Here is a 27,435-nt window from a genome sequence, read left to right as displayed (position 1 = left end):
TTGACAGGGGGGAACAAACAAAAGAAGAGGATGGGCTGCTCTGCACAACTCATTGCACAGAGCAGGTAAGCATACCTTTTTTTTTTTTCTTTAAATACCACCTTTAGAATCACTTTAAAAGTAGAAATGTTGAATGGGCAGAAATGCAGTCATCTATTGTGAACATACCATCACATAAACTGCTTAATATAACCATTTGCTGTGCACTGAAGGATCAAAGTGTGTTATTTTCAGTTCCAAAACTAGAGTCCAAGAATTTTGGAATAAAGTTTAGGATTCACAGCTTTCAACAACAAGAGGGTGTTACCTGTCTGCAAGCATATTCACACTGGTCGCATTTGAATCGCTTTTCATTTTTGTGAGACTTCTGGTGTTGAATCAGGGCATATCGCTCATGAAAGACTGTATCACAGTAGCGACACTTCTTGCCTTGCTCAATAAAAGAATGTTGTTTTCTCAAGTGAACCCCTTTCATGAACAAAAAAAAAAAAAAAATATATAAATATATATATATATATATATATTAAAATACTAATCGAATTATATCCACATGGCATCACATAAATACATTAAACACAAAATTAACTACTTAATTTTAAAGGAAACCAGTAATGGTAGAATATAGAGGTTATTTCCAACCTATCCTAAAAAATCGATCAGTAAGTCACTACAAGTAGAAGGATCAGGAATCCTGAATTCATGCTGACTTTTTTGTTGATTTAACTGACTTTCTAATCTGGGTTAATCGCCCAAAACTGCAACCAAAAGACAGCCAGACAAGAGCAGCCTTTATATTACCCTTATACACTTTTCATTGAGGGTCCATGCACACTAAACTAAAATCGCTGCCTCTACAGGAGTTGTGTTTTGCCTGTAGAAGCATCTCAATGTAATCCTATGCGTCCATGCACATTTGGATGATTACAGGCATATTTTAAGCTTAACGTTAAGAGGCAGGAAAAAAAACAAAAAAAAAAAAAAAAAACACAAAAAAAAAAAAAAACATTTGGTTTGCATTTCATTGGAGTTTTCTGGCAGAAAAAAAACCCACTAAATTCTTCTAAACTATGTACAAAAAAACGCTCTGTGAGCATTTTTCTTCTTCCACATGGACTATTTTTTTTTTTTTTTACGCCTAGTGTACAAGGAGCCTAACAAGAATTAAATGAATACTTAAACCCTGTTTAATCAAATGAGTAATTTCTAAACTATGAAAACAAATATTGTTTTACTCTGCAATGGATAAATGTGAAGCACCCTATTTTAATGTATCTATTTATACAATTCCACTGTACAGTGTCCATACCCAAATATACAGATGAATGCACAACTCAAGCCAAAATATAGTTGTAAAGTGCACTTTGGCTCCTGTGCTTTTTTTTTTCGTAGGTCTGTAAACCTTCGATATAAAAACACAAAGTACATCCTTCTATACCAGTGGTTCTTAACCTTGTTGGGGGGTACTGAACCCCACCAGTTTCATATGCGCATTCACCGAACCCTTCTTAATTGGAAAAATAAAATATGATTTTTTCAAATTCAAAACATAGGTACAGTCAGGTCCATAAATATTGGGACATGGACACAATTCTAATCTTTTTGGCTCTATACACCACCACAATGCATTTGAAATGAAACAACATGTGCTTTAACTGCAGACTTTCAGATTTAATTTGAGGGTATTTACATCCAAATCAAGTGAACGGTGTAGGAATTACAACAGTTTGTACATGTGCCTCCCACTTTTTAAGGGACCAAAAGTAATGGGACAGATTAACAATCATAAATCAAACTCACTTTTTAATACTTGGTTGCAAATCCTTTGCAGTCAATTACAGCCTGAAGTCTGGAACGCATAGATATCACCAGAAGCGGAGTTTCATCCCTGGTGATGCTCTGCCAGGCCTCTACTGCAACTGTCTTCAGTTCCTGCTTGTTCTTGGGGCATTTTCTCTCAGTTTTGTCTTCAGCAGGTGAAATGCATGCTCATTCGGATTCAGGTCAGGTGATTGACTTGGCCATTGCATAGCATTCCTCTTTTTTACCTTAAACTCTTTGGTTGCTTTTGCAGTATGCTTCTGGTCATTGTCCATCTGCACTGTGAAGTGCCGTCCAATGAGTTCTGAAGCATTTGGCTGAATATGAGCAGATAATATTGCCCGAAACACTTCAGAATTCATCCTGCTGCTTTTGTCAGCAGTCATATCATCAATAAATACAAGAGAACCAGTTCCATTGGCAGCCATACATGCCCACGCCATGACACTACCACCACCATGCTTCACTGATGAGGTGGTATGCTTTGGATCATGAGCAGTTCTGTTCCTTCTCCATACTCTTCTCTTCCCATTACTCTGGTACAAGTTAATCTTGGTCTCATCTGTCCATAGGATGTTGTTCCAGAACTGTGAAGGCTTTTTTAGATGTTGTTTGGCAAACTCTAATCTGGCCTTCCTGTTTTTGAGGCTCACCAATGGTTTACATCTTGTGGTGAACCCTCTGTATTCACTCTGGTGAAGTCTTCTCTTGATTGTTGACTTTGACACACATACACCTACCTCCTGGAGAGTGTTCTTGATCTGGCCAACTGTTGTGAAGGGTGTTTTCTTCACCAGGGAAAGAATTCTTTGGTCATCCACCACAGTTGTTTTCCGTGGTCTTTTGTTGTTGCTGAGCTCACTGGTGCGTTCTTTCTTTTTAAGGATGTTCCAAACAGTTGATTTGGCTACACCTAATGTTTTTGCTATCTCTCTGATGGGTTTGTTTTGTTTTTTCAGCCTAATGATGTCTTGCTTCACTGATAGTGACAGCTCTTTGGATCTCATATTGAGAGTTGAAAGCAACAGATTCCAAATGCAAATAGCACACTTGAAATGGACTCTAGACCTTTTATCTGCTCCTTGTAAATGGGATAATGAGGGAATAAAATACACCTGGCCATGGAACAGCTGAACAGCCAATTGTTCCATTACTTTTGGCCAGTTCAGAAATGCGTGGCTTTATCTTGGCAAGTGCCACTCATGTCATTATCATGTCTCATGTCACCTCACCCTGGCCTGCTGTAAGGGGGGATCTATATGGGGGACAGGACCTCACCTCACCCTGGCCTGCTGTAAGGGGGGAGATCTATATGGGGGACGGGACCTCACCCTGGCCCTGGGACCCTGGTCCCCCATATAGATCCCCCCTTTCAGCAGGCCAGGGTGAGGTCCCCCATATAGATCCCAGGTCCCCCATATAGATCCCCCCTTACAGCAGGCCAGGGTGAGGTCCCCCATATAGATCCCAGGTCCCCCATATAGATCCCCCCTTACAGCAGGCCAGGGTGAGGTCCAGACCCTGGCCTGCTGTAGGGGGGGGATCTATATGGGGGACCCCAGAGTGACCTAACCTCACCCTGGCCTGCTGTAAGGGGGGGATCTATATGGGGGACCCCAGAGTGACCTAACCTCACCCTGGCCTGTTGTAGGGGGGATCTATATGGGGGACCTCACCTCACCCTGGCCTACTGTAAGGGGGGATCTATATGGGGGATCATGTCCCCCATATAGATCCCCCTTACAGCAGGCCAGGGTGAGGTGAGGCCCAGTCCCCCATTTAGATCTCCCCCCTTACAGCAGGCCAGGTTCCCCATAAAATAGATCCCCTTTACATAGTATTCTCAGTGTTCTTACACAGTCAGTCAGACAGTCAGTCACTAGACTAGTACAGCCAGTACTACTCCAGTCCTACCTTTTTTTCACCTGTGTCCCGACTCCCGATCAAAGGCTAGGTTTTCCTCCTGCAGGCTGCAGCACCACCGTCACCACTGGCTCTCTGGCCTCTCCCCTGCCGGCTTCTTCTGCTGCTGCCTGGCCTGGTGGTTCTCTCCCGCGCTGTGCTGGGCGGCCGCACGGGTTAGTCCCTCCCACAGACAGTCACTCTCCGCACCGCACGCCTGGCCTGTCTCGCCCTCCCCCCACCACTCCACAGTGGGCGACGCCGGCTCCGACTGGATTGGATTCGGCCGAGAGCCAAGCTGCACAGCCAGCAGTGAGAGTGAGACAGGGGCAGAGAGAGCTGCGAGTGTGAGCAGAGCAGGAGCGGAAGGACATGCCCGAATCTGGAGAAATAGTCCCTGACAGCAAAGTGGTACTAGTGGAGGGTGTTGCGAACCCTCGAGACTGACCCACCGAACCCCTGGGGTTCGATTGAACCCAGGCTAAGAATCACTGTTCTATACTATGTACTATGTGTCGATCCAAAGCACTGAGTAGGATTTCTCTCTTGTTCCAATGTTATCTTAACAAGAGAATTGATGAGAGAAGACTACTCCTGCACACAGCCTGTGATTGACAGCCACAGCATGTACTATGGGGGAGGGGAGTGTTTGATGCACTAACAGGGTTACATAAACTAAACAAGCTGAAGCGAGACTCCAGCTCACCCTTTTTTATGCTGTTACAGCAACAGTTCCTTTTGGTTTTAAATATACAAATGAAAGATGAACACTATAAGCATCCTTGTCAGTGGTAAATGGTTTGTAAGAAACCTTTAACTGACACTACTGCTGGACAGCTTGTCTTTCTGAAAAACAACAGTTAATACTGGCAGGATCACCAGGTGAAAATAGAAAGCCTAAAAAAAAAATATATATATATATATATATATATATATATATATATATATATATATTATATATGTATATGAAGCCAAAACATGTTAGAATTGGTGAGCTACACATAATAAAGAGTATGGTTTTGGGTTTAACACAGAGTTAAAGCCCAATTGAATCCCTTTTTATTACTGATAAACAGGATGTAGGAGTAAAAATTGGATTTTTGTATTACCGTAAAATTTCTCTAAAGTTCATTGACAGACGCAGTCTCTGTTCTTCATAACAGTAGGGTTATACTGACCCCTACAGTAGGACACTAGGCAGAAAAAAAATTCTGGCTATGCCTTTGGGCAGTCCCAGGCGATATACTCTCCCCCCCTTCCTGCTATAGGATGTCAGTTTTGTAACAAAGCAGTGTCAGAGAAAAAAAATACCAACCCAACTAAAAAAATAGAGGGACGGGTACTGCATCCGTCAATGAGCATCAGAGAAAAGGATTTTACGGTAAGACAAAAATCCCATTTTCTCTATCGTTCATTTGACAGACGCAGTCTCTGTTCTTCTTAACAGTAGGGAAGACCCAAGATTTTGTAAAATCTTACCGTAAAATTCCTTTCTCTGAGTCCTCCGACAGTCGCCACCCACTCACACAGTCTTCACCAATGGGGTATTGACTTCATCTCCACAGGAGTAACTAGGCATAAAACTTGTTAAAAAACAAAGCATTTACATAGACACACCTATGGGGGCTGTCCCACTGGTCCAATACCCCCCTGCAATCAGCTATCCCAACTCAGTTTGGTAGCAAGCAGTTAAGTGTATAAAAACCCCAATAGAGGGCCGGCGACTGTCGGAGGACTCAGAGAAAGGAATTTTACGGTAAGATTTTACAAAAATTCAGTTTTCTCTTACGTCCTCCGACAGTCGCCGCCCACTCATACAGTCTTCACCAATGGGGATGTCCCAAAGCAGTGTAGACATGAGGGGGTGGGAAACACAACCGTCAGAAAGGCAACGCAGTACCCACGTCAGAGAAAGGAACCTTACGTGAACAGAAAGGTAACCTTCTGGGTAACAGAAAAAGCTCAACAGGAGCAACAACCCAGGAAAGCAAATAACCAAGGGGATAAACAACCCCAACAGCCAGAGACCCGAAACAAAACTAGGGTCCCTTTACGTCACTGAGAACCTTGCGGCCAAAGGAGGCATCAGCTGATGCCAGAACATCAATTTTGTAGAATATGGAAAAAGTGTGCACTGACGACCAAGTCGCAGCCTTGCACACCTGGACTAACGAAGCCTGACGTCGGAAAGCCCAGGACGCACTCACCGCCCTGGTAGAGTGCGCCTTGACCAGGAAGGGCGGTACCCGTTCCTTAACCGAATAGGCCTGTACAATTGTCTGTCTGATCCATTTTGAAATGATCGCCGCAGACGCAGTCATACCCTTCTGAGGTCCCTCAGGAAGAACAAAGAGAATCCGATTTCCGAAAAGGATTCAGTCGACAACAGGTAAACCATGATCGCCCTGACAACATCCAAGGAATGCAAAGCAACCTCCTTAGGATGCTTAGGATTCGCACAGAGCGAAGGCAAAACAATGTCCTCATTAAGGTGAAAATCAGAAACCACCTTTGGAAGAAAGGACGGGTTAGGTCGCAAGACCACCTTATCACTATGAACTACCAGGTAAAGGGAGCGGCAAGACAAGGCTGCTGACTCCGACACCCTGCGAGCAGAAGTGAGCGCCACAAGAAAGGCAACCTTGTTAGACAGCAGGGTTAACGAGATTTCCCTGATGTTTTCAAACGGGGGAAAGTTGTAACATGGACAGAACCAAGTTCAAGTCCAATGGAGGTAAGGGCTCCCTTTGAGGAGGGGCCAAGTGACACACACCTTGAAGGAAGGTGCGAATCAAGGAATCAGACGCCACGGGGCGCTGAAAAAGGACAGCCAGTGCAGATACCTGGCCCTTAATTGTGGCCAACGCAAGGCGCTGGTCCACACCAGACTGAAGGAAAGCCAACACTCTCGCCACCGAGTATGAACGAGGAGAGAAGCCCCTGGACTTACACCAGGCAAAATAATCTTTCCATGTACGGTAATAAATCTTACCAGACGAGGCTTTTCTAGCCTTGATCAAGGTAGGAATGACCTCCGAGGAGAGACCCCTGTCTCTCAGGACCTGGCTTTCAACAGCCATGCCGTTAAAGCCAGCGACTGTAAAGCAGGATGGAAGATCGGCCCCTGAGACAGTAGATCTTCTTGCATTGGCAGCCGCCATGGAGGCTCGACGGCCAGGTGAACGATGTCCGCGTACCAGAATCACCAAGTGCGGTTCCGAGGCTAACCTGCGAAGGAACCTGAACAACTGAATCGGAAGGAAAGGCATATATCAAATACTGACGCCAAGGCACCACCAGCGCATCCGAGGCGTCTGCCAGAGGATCGCGCATTCTTGCCACGAAACTTTCCACCTTGTGGTTTAGCCGAGATGCAAACAGATCAACATCTGGGGATCCCCACTTCGCACACAGCATTTGAAACACCTGCGGGTGCAGGGACCATTCCCCCTGGTCCAGGGTCTGGCGGCTCAGATAATCGGCTTGCCAATTCTCTACACCCGGAATGTGAACTGCCGATATTGCCGGGACATGAGTCTCGGCCCAAGACAGAATACTGGTCACTTCCTGGGCCGCCCGGGCACTCCTGGTGCCCCCTTGGTGATTGATGTAAGCCACCGCAGTGGCATAGTCCGTCTGCACCCGTACAGGACGGCCCTGAAGACGATCCGACCAATGGAGCAGACACAGCCTGATCGCTCTCAATTCCAATATGTTTATGGGTAGGGAGGACTCCCACCCCCACCGACCAAGTGCCCTGGGCAGACAGGTTGCCCAGGACTCCACCCCAGCCCGATAGGCTGGCATCTGTGGTAAGTACCGTCCACAGTAACGGCCGGAAGGATTTTTCGTCCGCCACCGCCGGGGACTGAAGCCACCACAGAAGATCCACTCTGGTTTGGTGACACAGAGACACTCTCAGATCCAAGGACTGCGGGAGTCTGTCCCATCTGTTCAGGATCTCAGCTTGGAGAGACCTTGTGTGAAACTGTGCGAACGGTATCACCTCGAAGGCTGACACCATCAACCCCAGGGCCCACATACAGGTCCTGAGTGACGAGGATTCGTTGTCCCGGAGGGCTCTGACCTCGTTCTGTAGGGCCCGGAGCTTGTCCTCCGGCAGAAACACCTTCACTTGAGCAGAGTCCAGAACCATTGCCAAATATGGGAGACGAACCGAAGGAGACAAGGTCGACTTCTGAACGTTGATGGTCCATCCGAACTCCTGAAGCGTCTGCACCGTAATGGACAGATCGCGCAGCAGGCTCTGGCTGGCACTCGATCTTAACAGGAGATCATCCAGATGTCCAAAGACCGCAATGCCCTGAGCCCGCAACAGGCCCAGAACGGGAGACAGCACTTTGGTAAACACCCTTGGAGCCGAAGCAAGACCGAAAGGTAACGCCACAAACTGATAGTATTCCTACGCGATAGCGAATCGGAGGTACCTCTGATGACCCTCGAAAATGGGGATGTGTAGATACGCATCCTTCAGGTCGATGGAGGCCAGGAACTAGCCTGGACTCAGGGAGGCTAACACCGAGCGGAGCAATTTCATGCTGAACTTCCGAACGCGTACAAAGCGGTTCAGAGCTTTTAAGTCCAGAATAGGACGCACCTTGCGCTCCTATCTGGGCACGGTGAACAGATTCGAGTAAAACCCCGGAAATCTGTCCTGATGAGGCATCGGGACGACCACCCCCTGGGCGAGATGATCTTGCACCGCCTGATGCAGGTCCTGTAACCGCCCTGGGATCAAATGAAGATATGAGGGAAAGAATCTGTCCGCCGGCTGCGAAAGGAATTCGATCTTGTAACCCGATCTAATGATGTCCTGAACCCACCTGTCCGGAATTCGGAGCAGCCAAGGTTGGAGGAAACCGCGCAAACGTCCCCCCACCCCTGAAACGGGTGAGGGCGCCCCATCAGGCAGAGGCAGACTGGGACCCCTGATTTGGTTTAAAGGAGGGGCCCCGCTTACCGCGGAAAAACTTGCCTTTAGGATTCTGGGGCAGCAGAGTGCTCTTGCCCCCAGTGACCCCTTTAACAAATTCATCCAGGGATTCCCCAAACAGACGAGACCCCGCATAGGGGATGTCAGCCACCATTTTTCTCGAAGTCTGGTCAGCCGACCAGCTTTTCAACCATATCAGGCGACAGTTAATCACCGCGACACTGGACAGGCGTGCAGCTAATGGGGCCTCATTCAAGGCAGCATCACACAAATACATGACTCTTTGATAGATCTGGTCCACCATCGCCACGGTAGTAGGAGGAGCGGAATCAGCCACGAGGCTGCGTCTTAGCACCTTGGTCCAGTCTGCCACAGCCTGAGCCGCCATGACAGAGGCGAAAATAGGCTTTAGCAGGGAACCCGCCACCATGTAGGCATGGCGGGCAAGGGATTCCATTCTCCTATCCGTAGGATCCCTAAACACCGGAGAATCTTCGGTGGGTACCAGAGTGGCCTTGTTCAATCTGGCCACAGTGTGATCCACCTGAGGGGCCACACACCAGCGCGAATCCGTAAGAGATGCAAAGGGATAAAGGAGTTGAAACCTCTTTGGCACCACAAAGGTGCGTTTGAAATGACGCCATTGATCATTCACAGTAGCGTGAAACTCAGCGGGGCAAGGGAACACCCGCGCCGCCTTGCGGGTCCTGTGTGTACCAAAAGAGGACACAATGCTCGGAGGATTGGGCTCATCCTCTAAATGTAGTGTTTCTTTAATGGCAAGAATTAGCGCATCCATAGCTGTGCGGTCCTCGGCCGCCCCAGTGTGGGAATCATCCACCCCTGCAACCTCCGCCTCCCCCTCAGACTGAGAAGAGCGAGACCTTTCAAGGGGCATGCCACCTACGGCAAACATATCAGATTCAGAAGACAAGGAAAAACGAGGCCTTTTTCTGGCTGCACGTTCAGTCATCAGAATCTGCACTTTGGACACCAAAGTCGCTACTGCAGCAGACAAAGTAGACAGAGCGGAGGATTCAGGGGAATCTGAATCCCCCACCAGGGCTGTGGGAAATTTGTTGTCCTGAGAATGCATGTAAAAAAAAAAAACGGAATTTTTGTAAAATCTTACCTGTAAAATTCCTTTCTCTGAGTCCTCCGACAGTCGCCGCCTCCTCTAAGTCATCACTATTGGGTATTGTCATCTGCTCCGCAGGAGTAGCTAGGCATATAGACTTCGTTAAAAACAAAAGGCATTTGCATGTATACACCCCTGGGGGCTGTCCCATCTGGTCAATACCCCCTGCAGTGTCCACTCCCAACTTAGTTTGGTAGCATAGCAGTAAGTAACAAGAACCCCATAGAGGGGCGGGGGCGGCGACTGTCGGAGGACTCAGAGAAAGGAATTTTACAGGTAAGATTTTACAAAAATTCAGTTTTCTCTTACGTCCTCCGTCAGTCGCCGCCTCCTCCAAGTCATCACTATTGGGATGTCCCAAAGCAGTATAGACATGAGGGGTGGGAAACGCAACCGTAGAAGAGGCAACGCCGTACCCATATCAGAGAAAGGAACCTTAAAAACACTGTAAGAGAACCCACTGGGAAACAGAAAAAAAACAATGCTCAACAGGAACAACCGCCCAGGAAAGCAAATACCAACAGCCAGGGACCCATAAAAAAACAAGGGTCCTACATGGCACTGCCGCACTGAGAACTTTGCGGCCAAGGAAGCATCAGCTGATGCCAGAACGTCTACTTTGTAGAAATTTGAGAATGTGTGCACCAGCGACCAAGTCGCAGACTAGGACACCAGGGCCACCGAGGCCCTATGCCAACAAGCACAGAATGTGCTCACAGATCTAGTAGAGTACGCCTTAACAGGGAAGGGTGGAACCCAACCCTTCAAGCACAAGCCTGCTCAATGGTCTGTCAGATCCATTAGGCAATAGTTGCTGCGGACGCAGCCATGCCCTCCCGAGATCCCTCAGGAAGAACAAACTGGGAATCCGTCTTACGAAAGGATTCTGTAGACGACAGGTAAACCCTGATCGCCCGGACAACATCCAAAGACTGCAAGGCAATCTCCTTCGGATGCATAGGCTTCGCGCAAAGCGAAGGCAGAAAAATGTTTACATCAAGGTGAAATTCAGGGACCACCTTGGGAAGAAAAGACGGAGGTGTTCTCAACACCACCTTTTCCCATGGATCACCAAGTAAGGGGAGCGGCAAGACAACGCCGCCAGCTCCGACACCCTGCGAGCCAAAGTGATCGCCACCAAAAAGACGACCTTCTTGACAGCAGAGTCAAAGAGATCTCCCTGATACTTTCAAAGGGAGCCCATTGAAACACAGACAGAACCAAGTTCAAATCCCATGGAGGTAAAGGCTCCTTCCTGGGGAGGAGCCAAATGCCACACACCTTGAATGAAGGTGCGAATCAAGGAATTAGACGCCACAGGGCGCTGGAAAAAGACAGCCAGTGCAGACACCTGGCCCTTTATCGTGGCCAAGCGCTGATCCACTCCAGACTGGAGGAAAGCCAATATTCGACATAGATCAAGAACGAGGGGAGAACCCCCTGGAATCGCACCAGGCGAAAAAAGCTTTCCAGGCACAGTAATAGATCTAACCAGAGGAGGATTTCCCAGCCTTGATAAGGGTAACCTCAGGGGATAGACCCTTGTCCTTCAAGACATGGGTCTCAACAGCCAGGCCGTCAAGCCAGCTACTGTAAGCAAGATGGAAGATCGGACCTTGAGACAGGAGATCTCCCCGCATGGGCAGACACCGCGAAGGCACCACAGCCAGGTGAACAACGTCGGCGCACCAGGACCGGTGAGACCAGTCCGGCGCCACCAGAATCACCATGTGCGGTTCCGAGACCAATCCGTGAAGGAACCGGGATAACAACTGAATCGGAGGAAAGGCGTACATCAGACGACACTGACGCCAAGGGGCCACCAACGCATCCGAGGCAACTGCCAACGCATTGCGCGTTCTTGCCACGAACCTTTTCACCCTTCGACTTAGCCGGGATGCGAACAGATCCACATCTGGGGATCCCCACCTCGCACACAGCATCTGAAAGACCTCCGGGTGTAGGGACCATACCCCCTGGTCCAGGGTCTGGCGGCTCAGACAGTCGGCCTGCCAAAATCGCACACCCGGAGTGTGAATTGCCGAGATCGCCAGGACACGATCCTCGGCCCCACACAGAATGTCGGTTACCCCCCGGGCCGCCGAGGAAATTGGTGCCCCCCTGGTGGCTGATGTAAGCCACCGCGGTAACATCGTCCGTCTGTACGCAGACAGGAAGGCCCCGGAGACGCTCCGACCACTGGAAGAGACAAGTTTTAACGCTCGTAGCTCCAGCACAGCCATCGGGAGGAAGGACTCCTCCTCCGACCAAGTGCCCCGGGCAGACAGGTTGCCCAGGACTCCACCCCAGCCCGACAGGCCGGCGTCCGTGGCAACCACTGTCCGCACCAACGGATGGAAAGGCTTGCCTTCCGCCACCAACGGGGACTGGATCCACCATAGAAGAGCCAATCTGATCTGGCGACACAGGGAGACACCCAGATCCAAAGACTGAGGAAGTCTGTCCCACCTGGCCAGGATCTCCGACTGGAGAGCCCGTGCTTGGAACAGGGCAAAGGGAATCGCCCTGAAGGCCGACATCATCAACCCCAGGCCCCGCATGTAGGTCCTGAGTGACGAGGACGGACTGTCCCTGAGGGACCTGAGTCCGTCCCGCAAAATCCGGAGCTAGGCCTCCGGCAAGAACACCTGTACCTGAGCAGAGGTCAGAACCATTTTCCGCTAGGGAAGGCGAAGCGGCGGAGACAATGTTGAATTTTGAACATTGACGACCCATTCAAACCCCTGGAGCTGGAGCGTTTGCACCGCGAAGAACAGACCGCGCACAAGGGTCAGACTGGCACGCGATTCCAGAAGCAGATCCAGTAGACCCAGGACCGGAGCCAACATCCTGGTAAACACCCTGGGTGTCGAAATGAGACCGAAGGGTAACGCCACAAACAGGTAGTGATCCCCTGTGACAGCAAACCGAAGGTACCACTGATGTATAAAATAGTAGTGCAGCGCAGTCTAAAATCCTCTGATAGATATTCCACAGAGACCAAATCAACATAAAAATGCACAATGATATTGATATAAGTATTGCGAGAGACAGTCCATAGTTTGAAGATATGCAAGAAAGGAAAGGTAGTCCACTTGTGGTTCGGTGAAAAAACGCACAGTAAATGTGACTTCCGTGCTTGCAGCTTCCCTCCACCAAGCAATCTCTGCCTCTCACCTTAACGCGACCCTACAGGGTCAAAACACATATCTCTCAAAAGAATCAGGGAACACAGCTCCAAGGTCTCAAACATCAGATGCCGCAGAAGCAATCCTTTACCGCAGTATAATGTCAAGGATAAGCACCAATCCGGGGTGCATCCCCCAAGCCATGAAATAAAAGAAAAAGGGATCTAGTGCTCTCTGTATGTATCATTTAATTAGCTCATAAGCAAAAGAATCGCACTTACATGATATCCGACATATAAAAGCGAGTAACAGTATGCAGAGCCTGCAGCGTGCTGGGACCGTGCTGTATTACTTCCTGGTTAAGGCCATGGATCAGATAGACCAATCCCTGTACACGTTACGTCCGAGATGGGCGTGGACTTCCTCAGCAGGGATGACAATGTGTCTCTGATCGTACCCCTGATGTACCTCGAAAATAGGGATGCCCAGGCACGCATCCTGCAGCTCCATTGAAACCAGGAATTCGCCTGGGCCCAAGGAGACCACAACCGAACGGAGAGACTCCAATTGAAACTTCCGAACTTCAGCGCTCTCCAGAACAGGACGCACTTTGCCCTCCTTCTTGGGCACAGTGAACAGATTCCAATAAACCCCCCGAAACCCGTCCAGATGAGGTACCGGGACAAACAACCCCTGAGCAAGCAGGGCCAACACCGTTTTATGCAAGTCCTGCAGCAGAGGAAGATAGGAGGGAAGAAATCTGTCCCCCGGCCGGGAAAGGAATTCGATCCGGAAACCCAATCGAACAATTTCCTAGACCCACCAGTCCGATAGCCGGATCAGCCAAGGCCAGAGGAAATCGTGCAAACGTCCCCCCACCCCTGAAAACGGGTGAGGGCGCCCCTTCAGGTAGAAGCGGACGGACCCGCCGAGCCGGCGTTGCCGGACTCCTGCTCACCTGCCCAGGGCTTCTTCCGGGTGCCCTGGGCCTGGAAGGTCCTGCCCTTGGGATGGGCCCGAAAGGCACGAAAGGACCCCCTAGTAGAACCAGACGCAGAACCCCGCCTGCCTCGAAAGGACTTGGACATCAGGTTCTGGGGCAGCATAGAGCTCATGCCCCCCCGAGACGTCTGAAAACGGTGTCCAAAGCCTCGCCAAAAAGGCGAGAGCCAGCATAGGGAAGGTCAGCAACCGTTACCCTCGAGGCCTGGTTGGGCGACCAGCCCTGCAGCCATAACAGTCGCCGTTGAAGCACCGCGACACTAGAGAGGCGAGCCACCAAGGGGGGCCTCAGCCAAGGCTGCATCACACAAGTACATTATACCTCTGAGGATTTGATCCACCAATTCCAGCCGGGCAGGTGCAACACCAGCAGACACAAGATTGCGCTTAAGCATCTTAGTCCAATCAGCAGCGCCTGAGCCACCAGAACGGACGCGAAAACAGGTTTGAGCAACGAACCCGCCACCGTATAGGGATGGCGAGATAGGGACTCCAACCGCCGGTCTGTGGGATCCCGGAAAACCGGGGCATCCTCACCAGGGACTAAGGTAGATGCGTTCAGCACGGCCACAGCGTGATCCACCCGTGGTGGCACACACCATCGTGATTCCGTAGCCTGATCAAAGGGATAGCGCAACCCAAACCGACTAGGTACCAGGAATGGACGTTGTAACGTGCACCACTGTGCATTAACAGTGTCATGGAATTCTTCTGGACAGGGGAGGGGGACAACAACCCTTTCCATCAACGCTTCCCCCTCAGACCCCAAGGGGTCCAAGCATGAGCGGGACCCTGAAAAGGGCACGCCCGCAGCCGCAGCGGCCATATCACCATCTGAATCAGAGGAGAGGGACCATCTGGGATCCTGACGAGCAGCACGTTCAGCCATCAGCACTTTCCTATTGGACACTAAAGTCGCCACTGCAGTGGCTAAATCAGGTCTCAGAGGGGGCACAGGAGAACTGGGGGCCTCCACCAGGGCTGGTGGAAATTTGCTATCCTGAGAATCCATGCTCAGGTGAGAAAAAATAGGACAGTGCAAGAATAAGGTGCTGTCCCCTTAAAAGCGCTGCGAGTACGCAGCCCACCGCTCCAGCTATAAAAGAGAAAAAAGACCCCCAAACAGGAAGGAGACAAAACTGAGCCAGAAGCGACAGTACAGAGAAATATTGAGAGCAATAACCTGCAGAGCCCCCGCAGAGCGTTGCCACCGCTGTCCTGCTTCAGAGGAAAGAGGAAGTGCTGTGAAAGTAGGCTGAACTAATCTGCTGCATGACCCAGGGAAAATGGCTGCCCCATAGAAAACGTATGGGAGGCTCCACCAACATGGACGTCGACATGCGGCCGGACCGACCGGTCACCGCAAAAATGGCGGCGATTGGCACCAATTCAGCATGTAGATGCACCCATAGAGGAGCTCACATGCTTGCCCAGTGTGTAAAAAATGGCGGACCGCGCGGAGTTACCCCGCCGCGGCCCATACACAGTCTGCACCCCCAAACACTTAAGTGACCCAGGGAAGGGGACCCCTCAACACACACAGCGCCGCAGCGCATGTACAAACGAACCCCGCAGGGATCGCAGCAGGGGGTCACACAAGGCACAGACATGGGGGACACAGCAACCAGGACTGCCACCCCACACAGAAGCACTTACCTGCACCCGATGGCGTGAGGAGCCTCACAGAACGGAAAGCCACTGTCCTCATCTGACAGGGAGTGCCGTTTGCTAGGGACATTGCACTGGTGAGCCGCACATGCGTCCGGTGAGGTAGCCACCTCATAGCTGCATCCTTGTAGCGAACAGGGATGGGTCGTTCATAATGCCAGGGCGAACCATAGCTGAACGCTCGATGGCGGGCTGGGGGTCCATCTGACCCTCTGTGCCCTGGTGAACCAGGGCGGCCAGTCCGAATCCCAGCACCGCATGACCATCTTCGTCCGAAGAGTCGACTAAAGGGGATAACACAGACACACAGGACTGCCAGCCCCAGACAGAGGCCCCACACAGAATGTACTTACCTGTACTCGATGGCGTGGGGTGCCTCACATTGCACGGGAAACCGCCCACCCTCAGATGGCACGGGTGCCGTCAGCCAAAAAACGCAGGACGCTAACAGTACACGGAGAACCATGGATGAGACTTCCGAGTGAGGTAGCCACCTCACAGGCTGCATCCCTGAGGACAGGCAACTAGACCAACTGCACCTTATATATCCCATGATATTGTTTTCATATTTTTTCCTTTTTTTCTTATTTACACATTAGTGATCATCATCACTATAATTATGCGTTTTCCGCTCTTTTCTCTCTTCATTCCCCTACCACTATGTCTACTTTATTAATTCTTTGTTATTGTTCTTTGTTTTTACTTTAAAGAATGTTTTTGTAATTTCTTGTATATAAATGTTTAATTTATATACATGCGCTTTGTAAATACTCTGCTCCTATACCCTAGCGCTATTGTACACAAATGTTGCAGTATATTCATGAATTGTCCAATCAGGAGTTAAGTCCGTTTTTTGTGTATTAATAAAATATGTATCCAATTATAAGGTTTATAAACTCCAAGGCAGTCTGTGTATATATAAATTGTTTCTCTTTTTTTCAATAATATAACCAATTTTTTCCACTAGGATTCAGAGTTTAAATGTCTGAGACAATGATTGTCTCTAGATGTGCGTTAGGAATAGCCCGGCACGGCAAGGCGGTCGCCACCTAGTGGCGCCCGCACATTAGACGTTCATCATTCCATCTCTACCTCCATATGAGGTTAGCGATGCACGCCTAACACACTGATCTGCGGTCCACGCAGATGGGTAGTGTTCCGTGTCGGTGGAACGCATCGGCCGCTCACGCTTCCGCCAGATATCCGGCAGGGGGCGTGTCCGGCCCCTACGTTCCAGGGAACCCTGACGGCGCTCAGCTGGATGCGTGTAATCGAGCTGAAATATGTTTCAGCTGATTACCACGCTATTTAAGCCCTGTGTACCTGCCATCAGAGCTGCTTGCTCTTTTTGCCGGACACACAGGTCTTGTGAGGGACTCCCTCCCTCTGTGAACGTTTTTCTGCTCTACCAAAGGTAAGAAAGAAACCCCATCTTTATTAGGTCTATCTAGATACCGCTGATTCATCTTTATCAGCTTGTTTAAAATTGGCTATGTATATTGCGCTTAATGGAACCCTCCAGCCTCCTTTTAACTAATTGGAATCTCCCCATGGTTAGTGTCCTACCACTTGGCACTATATATATATATATATATATACTGCTTATATCTATTTTGATTTTGTTCCATACAATTTCATACTTATTTTTATGTCTTGATATGCCCTATTGAAAGCAGATAAGGCTGGAGGTTATTTGTCTATTCCTTCCCCCTTTCCCCTCCCCCCCCCCCCCCCCGTTGTTTCTGCCGGCGTAATATACATGCCTATTCTTTAAACTAACCTTTGCAATAATCATGCGATCTCTATTCAGCAGATCTGCTGTCTTTTTGGGGTTCCAGCTACTCCTACCCAGCCTCCAACTGAGACTGGTTGGCACATAAACTCTGAATACCTAGGATCCTGGCAAAAACCTTTTTCATCTTAAAAACGGCACTCTCTATGGACAACAGTGATATGCTGACCATTTGTTTTTAAACTGTGCAGGCAGGCCATTCATACTTACCACCACAGTGGATTATGTAAGTCATTGTTAAAACACTTTGCTTAATGTATGTATAGACTTATATGTTAAATATTTAAACTAATTTGTCTTGTATTGATCACCCACAGACCACCCTCCAAGGGTACCCCTGAGGAAGGAGTTCCAAGAGACTCCGAAACGCGTCGGGTTCAAACCCAGGGGTCGTGTGGTCTTTAATCCGACTGTTAGCTGTGAAGTATTCTATAGCTTGCCCTATGTTTTTATATTTTTTTGTATGATCTAATAAAATAAAGAATTGATTTTATATAATTGATTGTCTTATACTTTGGTGCCTAAAAAGTCCCACCCCTAGGGGAACCCCTTTCCTTTTTTGGTCTGAGGACAGGCATGGGTCATTTGCGAGGCCAGGGCAAACACATAGCCTGCTAAACGCTCGATGGCGGGCTGGGATTCCATCTGGCCCTCTGTCCTGGAGAAGCAGGACGACTAGTCCGACTCCCAGCGCCTCAAAACGATGTCTTCATCTGAAGATCTGACTAACGCACGCTGACAAAATAAAAAGCTAGTAATGCAAAGAAAAAAACACATTTGCAGTAAATAAAATCATAAAATAGAAGAAGGCTGAGACTGTAGCCCCAGCACAGGGAAGGCTATCTTACTCCTCAACTAGGTAGAAGACAAACTGAGTTGGGATGGCTGATTGCAGGGGGGTATTGGACCAGTGGGACTGCCCCCATAGGTGTGTCTATGTAAATGCTTTGTTTTTTTTAACAAATCTTACGCCTAGTTACTCCTGTGGAGATGAAGTCAATACCCCATTGGTGAAGACTGTATGAGTGGGTGGCGACTGTCGGAGGACGTAAGAGAAATGAGGGGTGGGAACAGCAGAAAAACAATTCCCCAAAGCTGAACCATAGCCAACCAGGCAACATAGGACTCAGAACAACAAGAAACCCACCTGAAAAAAAACATTCAACACCCTCAAGGGAGACTAAAAAACACCCTTTAAAACGGCAGCCTGCAAAACTTTGTGGCCAAAAGGGGCATCCGCATATGCCAGCACATCCACCTTGTAAAACTTTGTGAATGTATGAACAGACGACCCGGTAGCCGCCTTGCAAACCTGAACCACAGATGCCTGATGGCGAAAGGCCCAGGAAGCACTAAGCGCCCGAGTAGAATGCGCCCAAACAGGGAAAGGTGGAACCTGACTCTTAATTGAATAAGCCTGCACAACAGTTTGTCTAATCAATCTTGAAATAGTTGCAGCAGACGCAGGCAGCCCTTTCTTTGGTCCATCTGTGAGAACAAAGTGAATCTGACTTTCGGAAAGACTCCGTAGTCACCCAAGTACACCCTGATTGCCCGAACCACATCCAAAGTATATAGTGCAAATTCCTTAGGATGTTTAAGTTTAGGACACAAGGAGGTAGCACAATATCCTCATTTAGGTGGAAACTGGAAACCACCTTCGGAAGGAAGGACGGATCCGGACGAAGCACCACTTTATCCCTGTGAACCACCACATAGGGAAGATGACAGGACAACGCCGCCAGTTCAGACACCCTGCATGCAGAAGAAATAGCCACCTTCTGGGATAAGGTAAGCAAGGGAGTCTCTCAAATTTTTTCAAAAGAATGTTTCTGGAGAACCGCCAGCACCAAATTAAGGTCCCACGGTGGCAACGGTGGTGGCACCGGAGGTGCCAAGTGTCGCACCTCCTGGATAAAGTTAGGTACCAGGGAATAGGTGGCCAACAGCCTTTGGAAGAAAAATGCCAAGGCCGAGACCTGACCCTTGATTGTGCCAAAGGACAATTTTTGATCAACTCCCCGTCAAAGGAAGGCTAAGATCCGAGCCACCGAGTAAGAGCGAGGGGGAACCCCAAGAAACTCACACCACGCAAAATATGACTTCGACGTACGATGAGAGATCTTTCTAGAAGTCGCTTTTCTCGCTTTAAGCAGAGTGGGGAATCACTGAAGCAGACAATCCCCTATCCTTCAGCCCCTGGCTTTCAACAGCCAAGTCGTCAAAGCCAGCGACTGTAAAGCAGGATGGAAGATTGGCCCTTAAGACAGTAGATCCTCCCTGAGAGAGGAAGTATCCAAGGAACGACTGCGACTAGCCTGACAAGGTCGGTGTACCAAGCTCGGCGAGGCCAGTCCGGAGCCACAAGGATGACCGGAATCCCTTCCGCCTCGATCCTACGAAGAAGCTTTGGCAGCATCTTGAGATGAGGAAAAGCATACATCAGCTGATACCAATCCCACAGAGCCACCAGTGCATTTGTGGCATCTGCCAGAGGGTCACGAGAGCGGGCCACAAACCTCTGCACTTTCCTGTTGATCCGAGACACCAACAGATCTACTTCGGGAGTGTCGCAACTAAAGCACAACTTCTGGAACACCTCTGGATGGAGAGACTATTCCCCTTGATCCAAAGTCTGTCGACGGAGGTAATCCGCCTGCCAATTTTCCACTCCTGAAATGTGAACAGCGGAGAGAGCCGGAACAAAGCGTTCTGCCCATCGAAGGATGCCTGCCACCTCCAAGGCCGCAAGGACACTTCTGGTGCCCCCTTGGTGATTGATATAAGCCACGGCCGTGGCATTGTCCGATTGAATGCGCACTGCACTGCCCCAAAGGTACTCCGTCCAGTGGATTAGGCAAAGCCTGATCGCTGTCAGCTCCAGAACATTGATCGGTAACCTGGGTCCAGGGACCAGACTCCTTAAGCAGAAAGCTTGCCGAGAACACCTCCCCAAATGGACAGATTGGCATCCATGGTGACAATTGTCCAATATAGGGGGAGGAAGGATTTTCCTAGTTTGAGCGCCGGGGACCAAAGCCACCATATCAGAGACCCCCTGGTCATCTGGCTCAGCTGGATCCGGTTGTCCAGGGAATTTGGATCTTTGTTCCATTTGAGAAGGATTTCATTCTGGAGGATTCGCATGTGGAACAGAGCAAAAGAGACCGCCTCGAAGGACGACACCATCAGTCCCAGAACTCTCATACAAGTATGAAGGGACGACCATTTGCTGGACAGCAATAGCTGAATTGCAGTCTGGAGTTTGTCCAGAGGAAGAAACACACTGGCTGTGGACGAGTCCAAAGTCAGGCCCAGATAATCCAGTCTCATGGAAGGGACCAGGGACGACTTCTGAAGGTTCAGAATCCACCCAATTCCTCCAGAGTTCTCATGGTGACCTCCAAGTTTGTCACCAACGCTGAGGGAGACTCTGCATGGAGAAGTAGATAGTCCAGGTAACCCAGAACCGATATCCCCCGCTTGCGTAACAATCCCAGCACTGGAGCCAAGACCTTTGTGAAGACCCAAGGAGCAGAGCCGAGACCATAGAGTAACGCCACAAACTGATAGGGATCCTCTCCCAAGGCAAAATGCAGAAGCCGTTGATGTCCTGCACATATTGGGATGTGGAGGTAGGCATCTTTGATGTCTATGGAGGCCAGGAATTCCCCCTGATGTAGGAAGCCACCACCGTGCGATCTGATTCCATCTTAAATTTTTGAATTCGCATGAAGGAATTTAATGCTTTTAGAGTGCCATGCAAAAGTATTCGGCCCCCTTGAACTTTGCGACCTTTTGTCACATTTTAGGCTTTAAACAAAGATATAAAACTGTAATTTTTTGTGAAGAATCAACAAGTGGGATACAATCATGAAGTGGAACGAATTTTTTTTTTTGATATTTTAAACTTTAACAAATAAAAAAACTGAAAAATTGGGCATGCAAAATTATTCAGCCTCCTTAAGTTAATACTTGGTAGCGCCACCTTTGGCTGCGATTACAGCTGTAAGTCGCTTGGGGTATGTGTCTATCAGTTTTGCACATCGAAAGACTAATTTTTGCCCATTCCTCCTTGCAAAAAAGCTCGAGCTCAGTGAGGTTGGATGGAGAGCGTTTGTGAACAGCAGTTTTCAGTTCTTTCCACAGATTCTCGATTGGATTCAGGTCTGGACTTTGACTTGGCCATTCTAACACCTGGATATGTTTGTGAATCATTCCATTGTAGATTTTGCTTTATGTTTTGGATCATTGTCTTGTTGGAAGAGAAATCTCCGTCCCAGTCTTAGGTCTTTTGCAGACTCCATCGGGTTTTCTTCCAGAATGGTCCTGTATTTGGCTCCATCCATCTTCCCATCAATTTTAACCATCTTCCCTGTCCCTGCTGAAGAAAAGCAGGCCAAAACCATGATGCTGCCACCACCATGTTTGACAGTGGGGATGGTGTGCTCAGGGTGATGAGCTGTGTTGCTTTTACGCCAAACAAAACGTTTTGCATTGTTGTCAAAAAGTTCGATTTTGGTTTCATCTGACCAGAGCACCTTCTTCCACGTATGGTGTGTCTCCCAGGTGGCTTGTGGCAAACTTTAAACGACACTTTTTATGGATATCTTTAAGAAATGGCTTTCTTCTTGCCACTCTTCCATAAAGGCCAGATTTGTGCAGCATACGACTGTTGTCCTATGGACAGAGTCTCCCACCTCTGCTGTAGATCTCTGCAGTTCATCCAGAGTGATCATGGGCCTCTTGGCTGCATCTCTGATCAGTCTTCTCCTTGTATGAGCTGAAAGTTTAGAGGGACGGACAGGTCTTCGTAGATTTGCAGTGGTCTGATACTCCTTTCATTTCAATATTATCGCTTGCACAGTGCTCCTTGGGATGTTTAAAGCTTGGGAAATCTTTTTGTATCCAAATCCGGCTTTAAACTTCTCCACAACAGTATCTCGAACCTGCTTGGTGTGTTCCATGTTCTTCATGATGCTCTCTGCGCTTTAAACGGACCTCTGAGACTATCACAGTGCAGGTGCATTTATACAGAGACTTGATTACACACAGGTGGATTCTATTTATCATCATTAGTCATTTAGGTCAACATTGGATCATTCAGAGATCCTCACTGAACTTCTGGAGAGAGTTTGCTGCACTGAAAGTAAAGGGGCTGAATAATTTTGCACGCCCAATTTTTCAGTTTTGTATTTGTTAACAAAGTTTGAAATATCCAATAAATTTCGTTCCACTTCATGATTGTTTCCCACTTGTTCATTCTTCACAAAAAATTACTGTTTTATATCTTTATGTTTGAAGCTTGAAATGTGGCAAAAGGTCGCAAAGTTCAAGGGGGCCGAATACTTTCGCAAGGCACTGTAAGTCCAGAAGTGGATGCACCTTGCCTTCTTTCTTGGGGACCGTAAACAGGATTGTGTTAAAGCCCTGAAAACGTTCTGAATTCGGAACCTTGTTGTAACAGGCCCTGTACCGCCCCAAAGAGAGCCTGCAAGCGATCCGGGGACAGTCGTACATTGGAAGGGAAGAACCTTACCAGAGGGACAGATAGAAATCTTGTAACCCGACCGTATGACCTCATGTACCCACTTGTCGTGTATCCGGGATAGTCACAGGTTCCGGGAACTGGCAAAGGCGTCCCCCCACCCCAGATACGGGTGAGGACGCACCTTCAGGCCAAAGGGGTCTTTCCCGCAGGTCTAGAGAAAACCGATTTCGATTTGCCAGACCAGGGTCGCTTGGAGCCACCCAAGGAAGCCTTAAAGGCCCTTGATCCATTATCACTTGACCCTGAGGAATGAAAAAATTATGTGCTGAAAAGGAGGGACCCCATCTACGACGAGGGTCCTTACCCTTGTTAGCCTGTGGGAGAAAGATACTCTTACCCCTTGGAAGACCTTTGATGTCATCAAGGGTGTCCCCAAACAAGCGATCACCTTAAAAAGGTAGATCAGACAAGGCCTTCATGGAAGTCTGATCCGCAGACCAGCATTTTAGCCAAGTGTCAGAACTATTGGGGCTAAAAAGAATCGTATGAGGCCAATACATATTATTTTATACATATTGTTATATTGGGCAGCCATTTTGTCATGAGGTGAATGTGAGTTCATTGTCCTTGGGTAAAGATTCTTAGAGAGTTTTAGAGGCTTAGCAAAGACCTTCTCGGGCCAATAAATTAAAGGGGCCCAGACAACACGCCAAGATCAGGACTAGCCATGGTGCAAGGCTGGGATATAAGAGTGATGTCATTCTTGTCTGGATTTAAGCAATGAACAAGCGATCAGAAATGTTTCTTTTTTTAGGGCTCATTTAGGCTCCATGTACACGGGACGTTAGAAAAAATGTGCTGCAAAGCTAGTTCTGACGCCGGGAAAAAGCAGCTGTTAAAACATGCTTTCAGTAGCTTTTCCCATTTGAGTTATTGCACGTTTGACCACGTTGCTTTTAGCAGCATTTTTTCTGCCTCCATTCAAAATCAATGGTTCCCTATGGGACCCTATTGATTTGAATGGAAGTGGCACCGCAAGTCGGATCAGGATGATGCGACTTGCGCTGTGAGAATCTTAAGGGGGAACTCCATGCCAAAAATGGCAAAAAAACAGCGTGGGGGTCCCCCCCAGGTTCCAAACCAGGCCCTTCGGGTCTGGTATGGAATTTGAGGGTAGCCCATCGTCGAAAAAAAAATCCATACCAGACCCTTATCCGAGCGAGCGGCCCAGTAGGGCAGGAAGAGGGAGGGGACGAGCGAGCGGCCCCACCCCCCCTGCACCATACCAGGCCACATGCCCTCAACATGGTGGGGTGTTGGTGCTTTGGGGCAGGGGGAGCTCTGCACCCCCCACCCCAAAGCACCTTGCCCCCATGTTGATGAGGACAAGGGCCTCATCCCCACAACCCTGGCCGGTGGTTGTGGGGGTCTGCGGGCAGGGGGCTCATCGGAATCTGGAAGCCCCCTTTAACAAGGGGGCCCCCCAGATCCCGGACCTCCTCCCTATGTGAATGGGTATGGGGTACACTGTACCCCTACCCATTCACCCCATAAAAGGCAGTGTATGTAAACGACAGGAGACGTTTTGGCACGTTTATTAAAAAATCTTCATCCAGTCTTCTCCCCCTGCTCTGGTCTTTTTTTTTCCCATTTTTTAGCGTGGAGTTCCCCCTCAAGATTCTCACAGCACAAGTCGCACCGCAAGTCGGATCATCCTGATCCGACTTGCGGTGCGACTTCCATTCAAATCAATAGGCTCCCATAGGGAACCATTGATTTTGAATGGAAGAAAAGAAAAACTTATAACGTGGCTGAAAGTACTTAATCGCGTTTAGTCGCGTTCGGTCCCGTTTTTGCATTTGAAACGCCGGGAAACAGACGTTCGAACGCAAATAATTGCTTTCCAAAAAACGTCCCTGAACTCAACTGCCTGCAAATGACTGTAAACGACCCTGTGTACATGGACAGATAAGATAACATGCAGGTGGGTTCAGGGGCTTCTGAAAAAAATGCCCAACTGCTCCTAAACGGCCATTTACAACGTCCCGTGTACTCCATGTAGCCTTAAAAATCTGCTTGAGGAAACATTACTATTTGTTGTAATTATATTAGCAAAATTATTATTACTGTATTTTCTGGAGTATAAGACTACTTTTGAACCTCAAAAAAATCTCCCAAAAATAGGGTCGCCTTATACGCCGAGTAGAATATCTCTAAGTATTAATGGTAGATGTAATCTCTCAAGACGCTGGCTGTGTGGGAATCCTGTACCGGTATACCATATGTACCGTAGCTCAGGCTACATACAGTGTACAGCGCTGAGCCAATCAGGGAGATCGATGTATTCTATTATTGAATGCAAAGCCTGCTCGGATTGGCGGACTAACAGCCCGCCTCTCTGACTCTGCCAATCCGAGTAGGCTTTGCATTCAATAATAGAATACATCACTCACTGTGATTGGCTCAGCGTGGTATACTGTATGTAGCCAAAGCTACGGTACATACGGTATACCGGTAAAGGATTCCCACACAGCCAGCGTCTTACATAGTTACATAGTAAGTGAGGTTGAATAAAGACAATAGTCCATCCAGTTCAACCTGTGTAGGTGTGTGTGGCTGTAATCATCTCGCATACCCCTGAATGTTCTGATCCTTGAGATGTACGTCTAGTAGTCTTTTGAAAGCCACCATACTACCTGCAGAAACCACCTCTTGTGGTAGAGAATTCCACAATCTTGTAGCCCTAACAGTAAAGAACCCCCCACGTTGCCTGAGGTTAAAACGCTTCTCCTCTAATCGCATTGTATGTCCCCGAGTCCTCATGCAATCCCTTCGACTGAACAGCTTTTTTTCTAAGCCTAGCTCCCTGTTGAGATATTTAAAAATTGCTATCATGGCCCCCCTCAGGCGTCTCTTCTCCAGGGAGAATAAATCAAGCGATTGCAGACGCTCCTCATAATCAAGGTCCTCCAATCCCCTAATTAGTTTAGTTGCCCTTCTCTGGACCCTCTCCAGCTCAAACACATCCCATCTGAGGACTGGCGACCAGATCTCTGGAATACATCCCTTTCTTTATGCATGCTAATATTCTGCTAGCCTTGGCAGCTGCCTCTTGACATTGCATGCTGTTGCATAGTCTATCATCAACCAAGACTCCCAGATCCTTCTCCATTTTTGATTCTCCCAGGGGTTCCCCTCCTAACGTGTATTGTGCTTTTATGTTTCTAGTCCCCAAGTGCAAAACCTTACACTTCTCCACGTTAAACCTCATTTGCCAAGTCATTGCCCATTCCGTTATTTTGTCTAGGTCATTCTGTAGGATATCTGCTTCATGCTGTGCTGTTATTGCCCTGCCTAATTTTCTGTCATCTGCAAAAACTGATATTGAACTACTGATCCCGTCCTCAATGCTGTTTATGAATAAATTGAACAAGGTTGGTCCTAGGACTGATCCTTGGGGGACCCCGCTTACTACCTCAGACCAGTCTGAGTATGCGCTGTTTATTACCACCCTTTGGACACGCCCTTTTAGCCAGTTCCGTATCCAAGAGCAAACCCTGCTGTCGATACCTGCAGACCTTATTTTATAAATTACGCGCCTATGGGGAACTGTATCAAATGCCTTAGCAAAATCTAGGTACACCACATCCACTGGTCTGCCCCTATCTAGCTCACAGCTCACCTCCTCGTAGAATGTTGAGATTGGTTTGACAAGAGCGCCCATTTGTAAACCCGTGCTGGTTACTACTGATGATGCTGTTGTCCTTAGCAAACTCTACGATATAGTCCCTTATCATCCCCTCCAGAAGTTTACATACTACTGATGTCAGACTGACAGGCCTATAATTTCCCGGTATATGCCTCTGACCCTTTTTGAATATCGGAATCACGTTTGCTTTCCTCCACTCCCCTGGTACATCTCCTGTCCTAATACTGTCCGCAAAGATCAGGAACAGTGGTCTGGATATAACCTTACTGAGTTCCTTGAGAATTCTCGGATGTACGCCATCCGGGCCTGGTGATTTGTTTGTGTTAAGTTTATCCAGCCTTTCCCTGATTTCACCCTCTGTTAGCCATAGTGGCAAGTCCTGTGTATTACTACTAACCATACAGTCATGGTCAGTGGACCCCTCCGTTTCTTGTGTAAAGACTGACGAGAAAAAAGCATTCAGCACGGTTGCTTTTTCAGTGTCCTCAGTAACCATCCTCCCATCATCGTTAATTATGTGTGCAATATGCTCTGCCCTAGTTTTTTTGCTGTTGATATACTTAAAGAATTTCTTTGGGTTTTTTTTACTATTCTCCGCTATTTGTCTCTCAAAGTCTATTTTAGCCATCTTGATTTCGTGTTTACACTTCTTATTTGCCTCCTTGTATTGGTCGAAAGCCAATACTGTGCCTTCCGATTTATATTTCCTGAAGGACAATTTTTTTCCCCTAATAAGTTTTTTAACATTACGGTTTAGCCAGCCAGGTTTGGCTTTGTCTCTTAATTTATTTCCCACAGGAATGCACTGCAAGATGCCTTTGCTTAATATGTTC

At 48.4% G+C, this 27,435-nt stretch overlaps 1 protein-coding gene across 3 annotated transcripts in view; it reads right to left on the bottom strand.

The window, feature by feature from the left end:
- The window catches only part of CTCF (CCCTC-binding factor), a 299,523-nt gene that overhangs the window by 84,195 nt on the left and 187,893 nt on the right, over positions 1-27,435 (bottom strand). For all 3 annotated transcript variants that reach the window (XM_082270324.1, XM_082270323.1, XM_082270322.1), the window contains exon 7: positions 308-468. In XM_082270324.1, the coding sequence (XP_082126450.1) occupies positions 308-468 (161 nt within the window). The remainder of the gene's footprint in view (positions 1-307; positions 469-27,435) is intronic.

The sequence above is a fragment of the Pelophylax lessonae genome (genome assembly GCF_965119305.1).
Source record: "Pelophylax lessonae genome assembly, chromosome: 10".
Taxonomy (NCBI): domain Eukaryota; kingdom Metazoa; phylum Chordata; class Amphibia; order Anura; family Ranidae; genus Pelophylax; species Pelophylax lessonae.
Note: the sequence above shows the minus strand (reverse complement) of the source record. Positions and strands in the feature narration are given on the sequence as shown.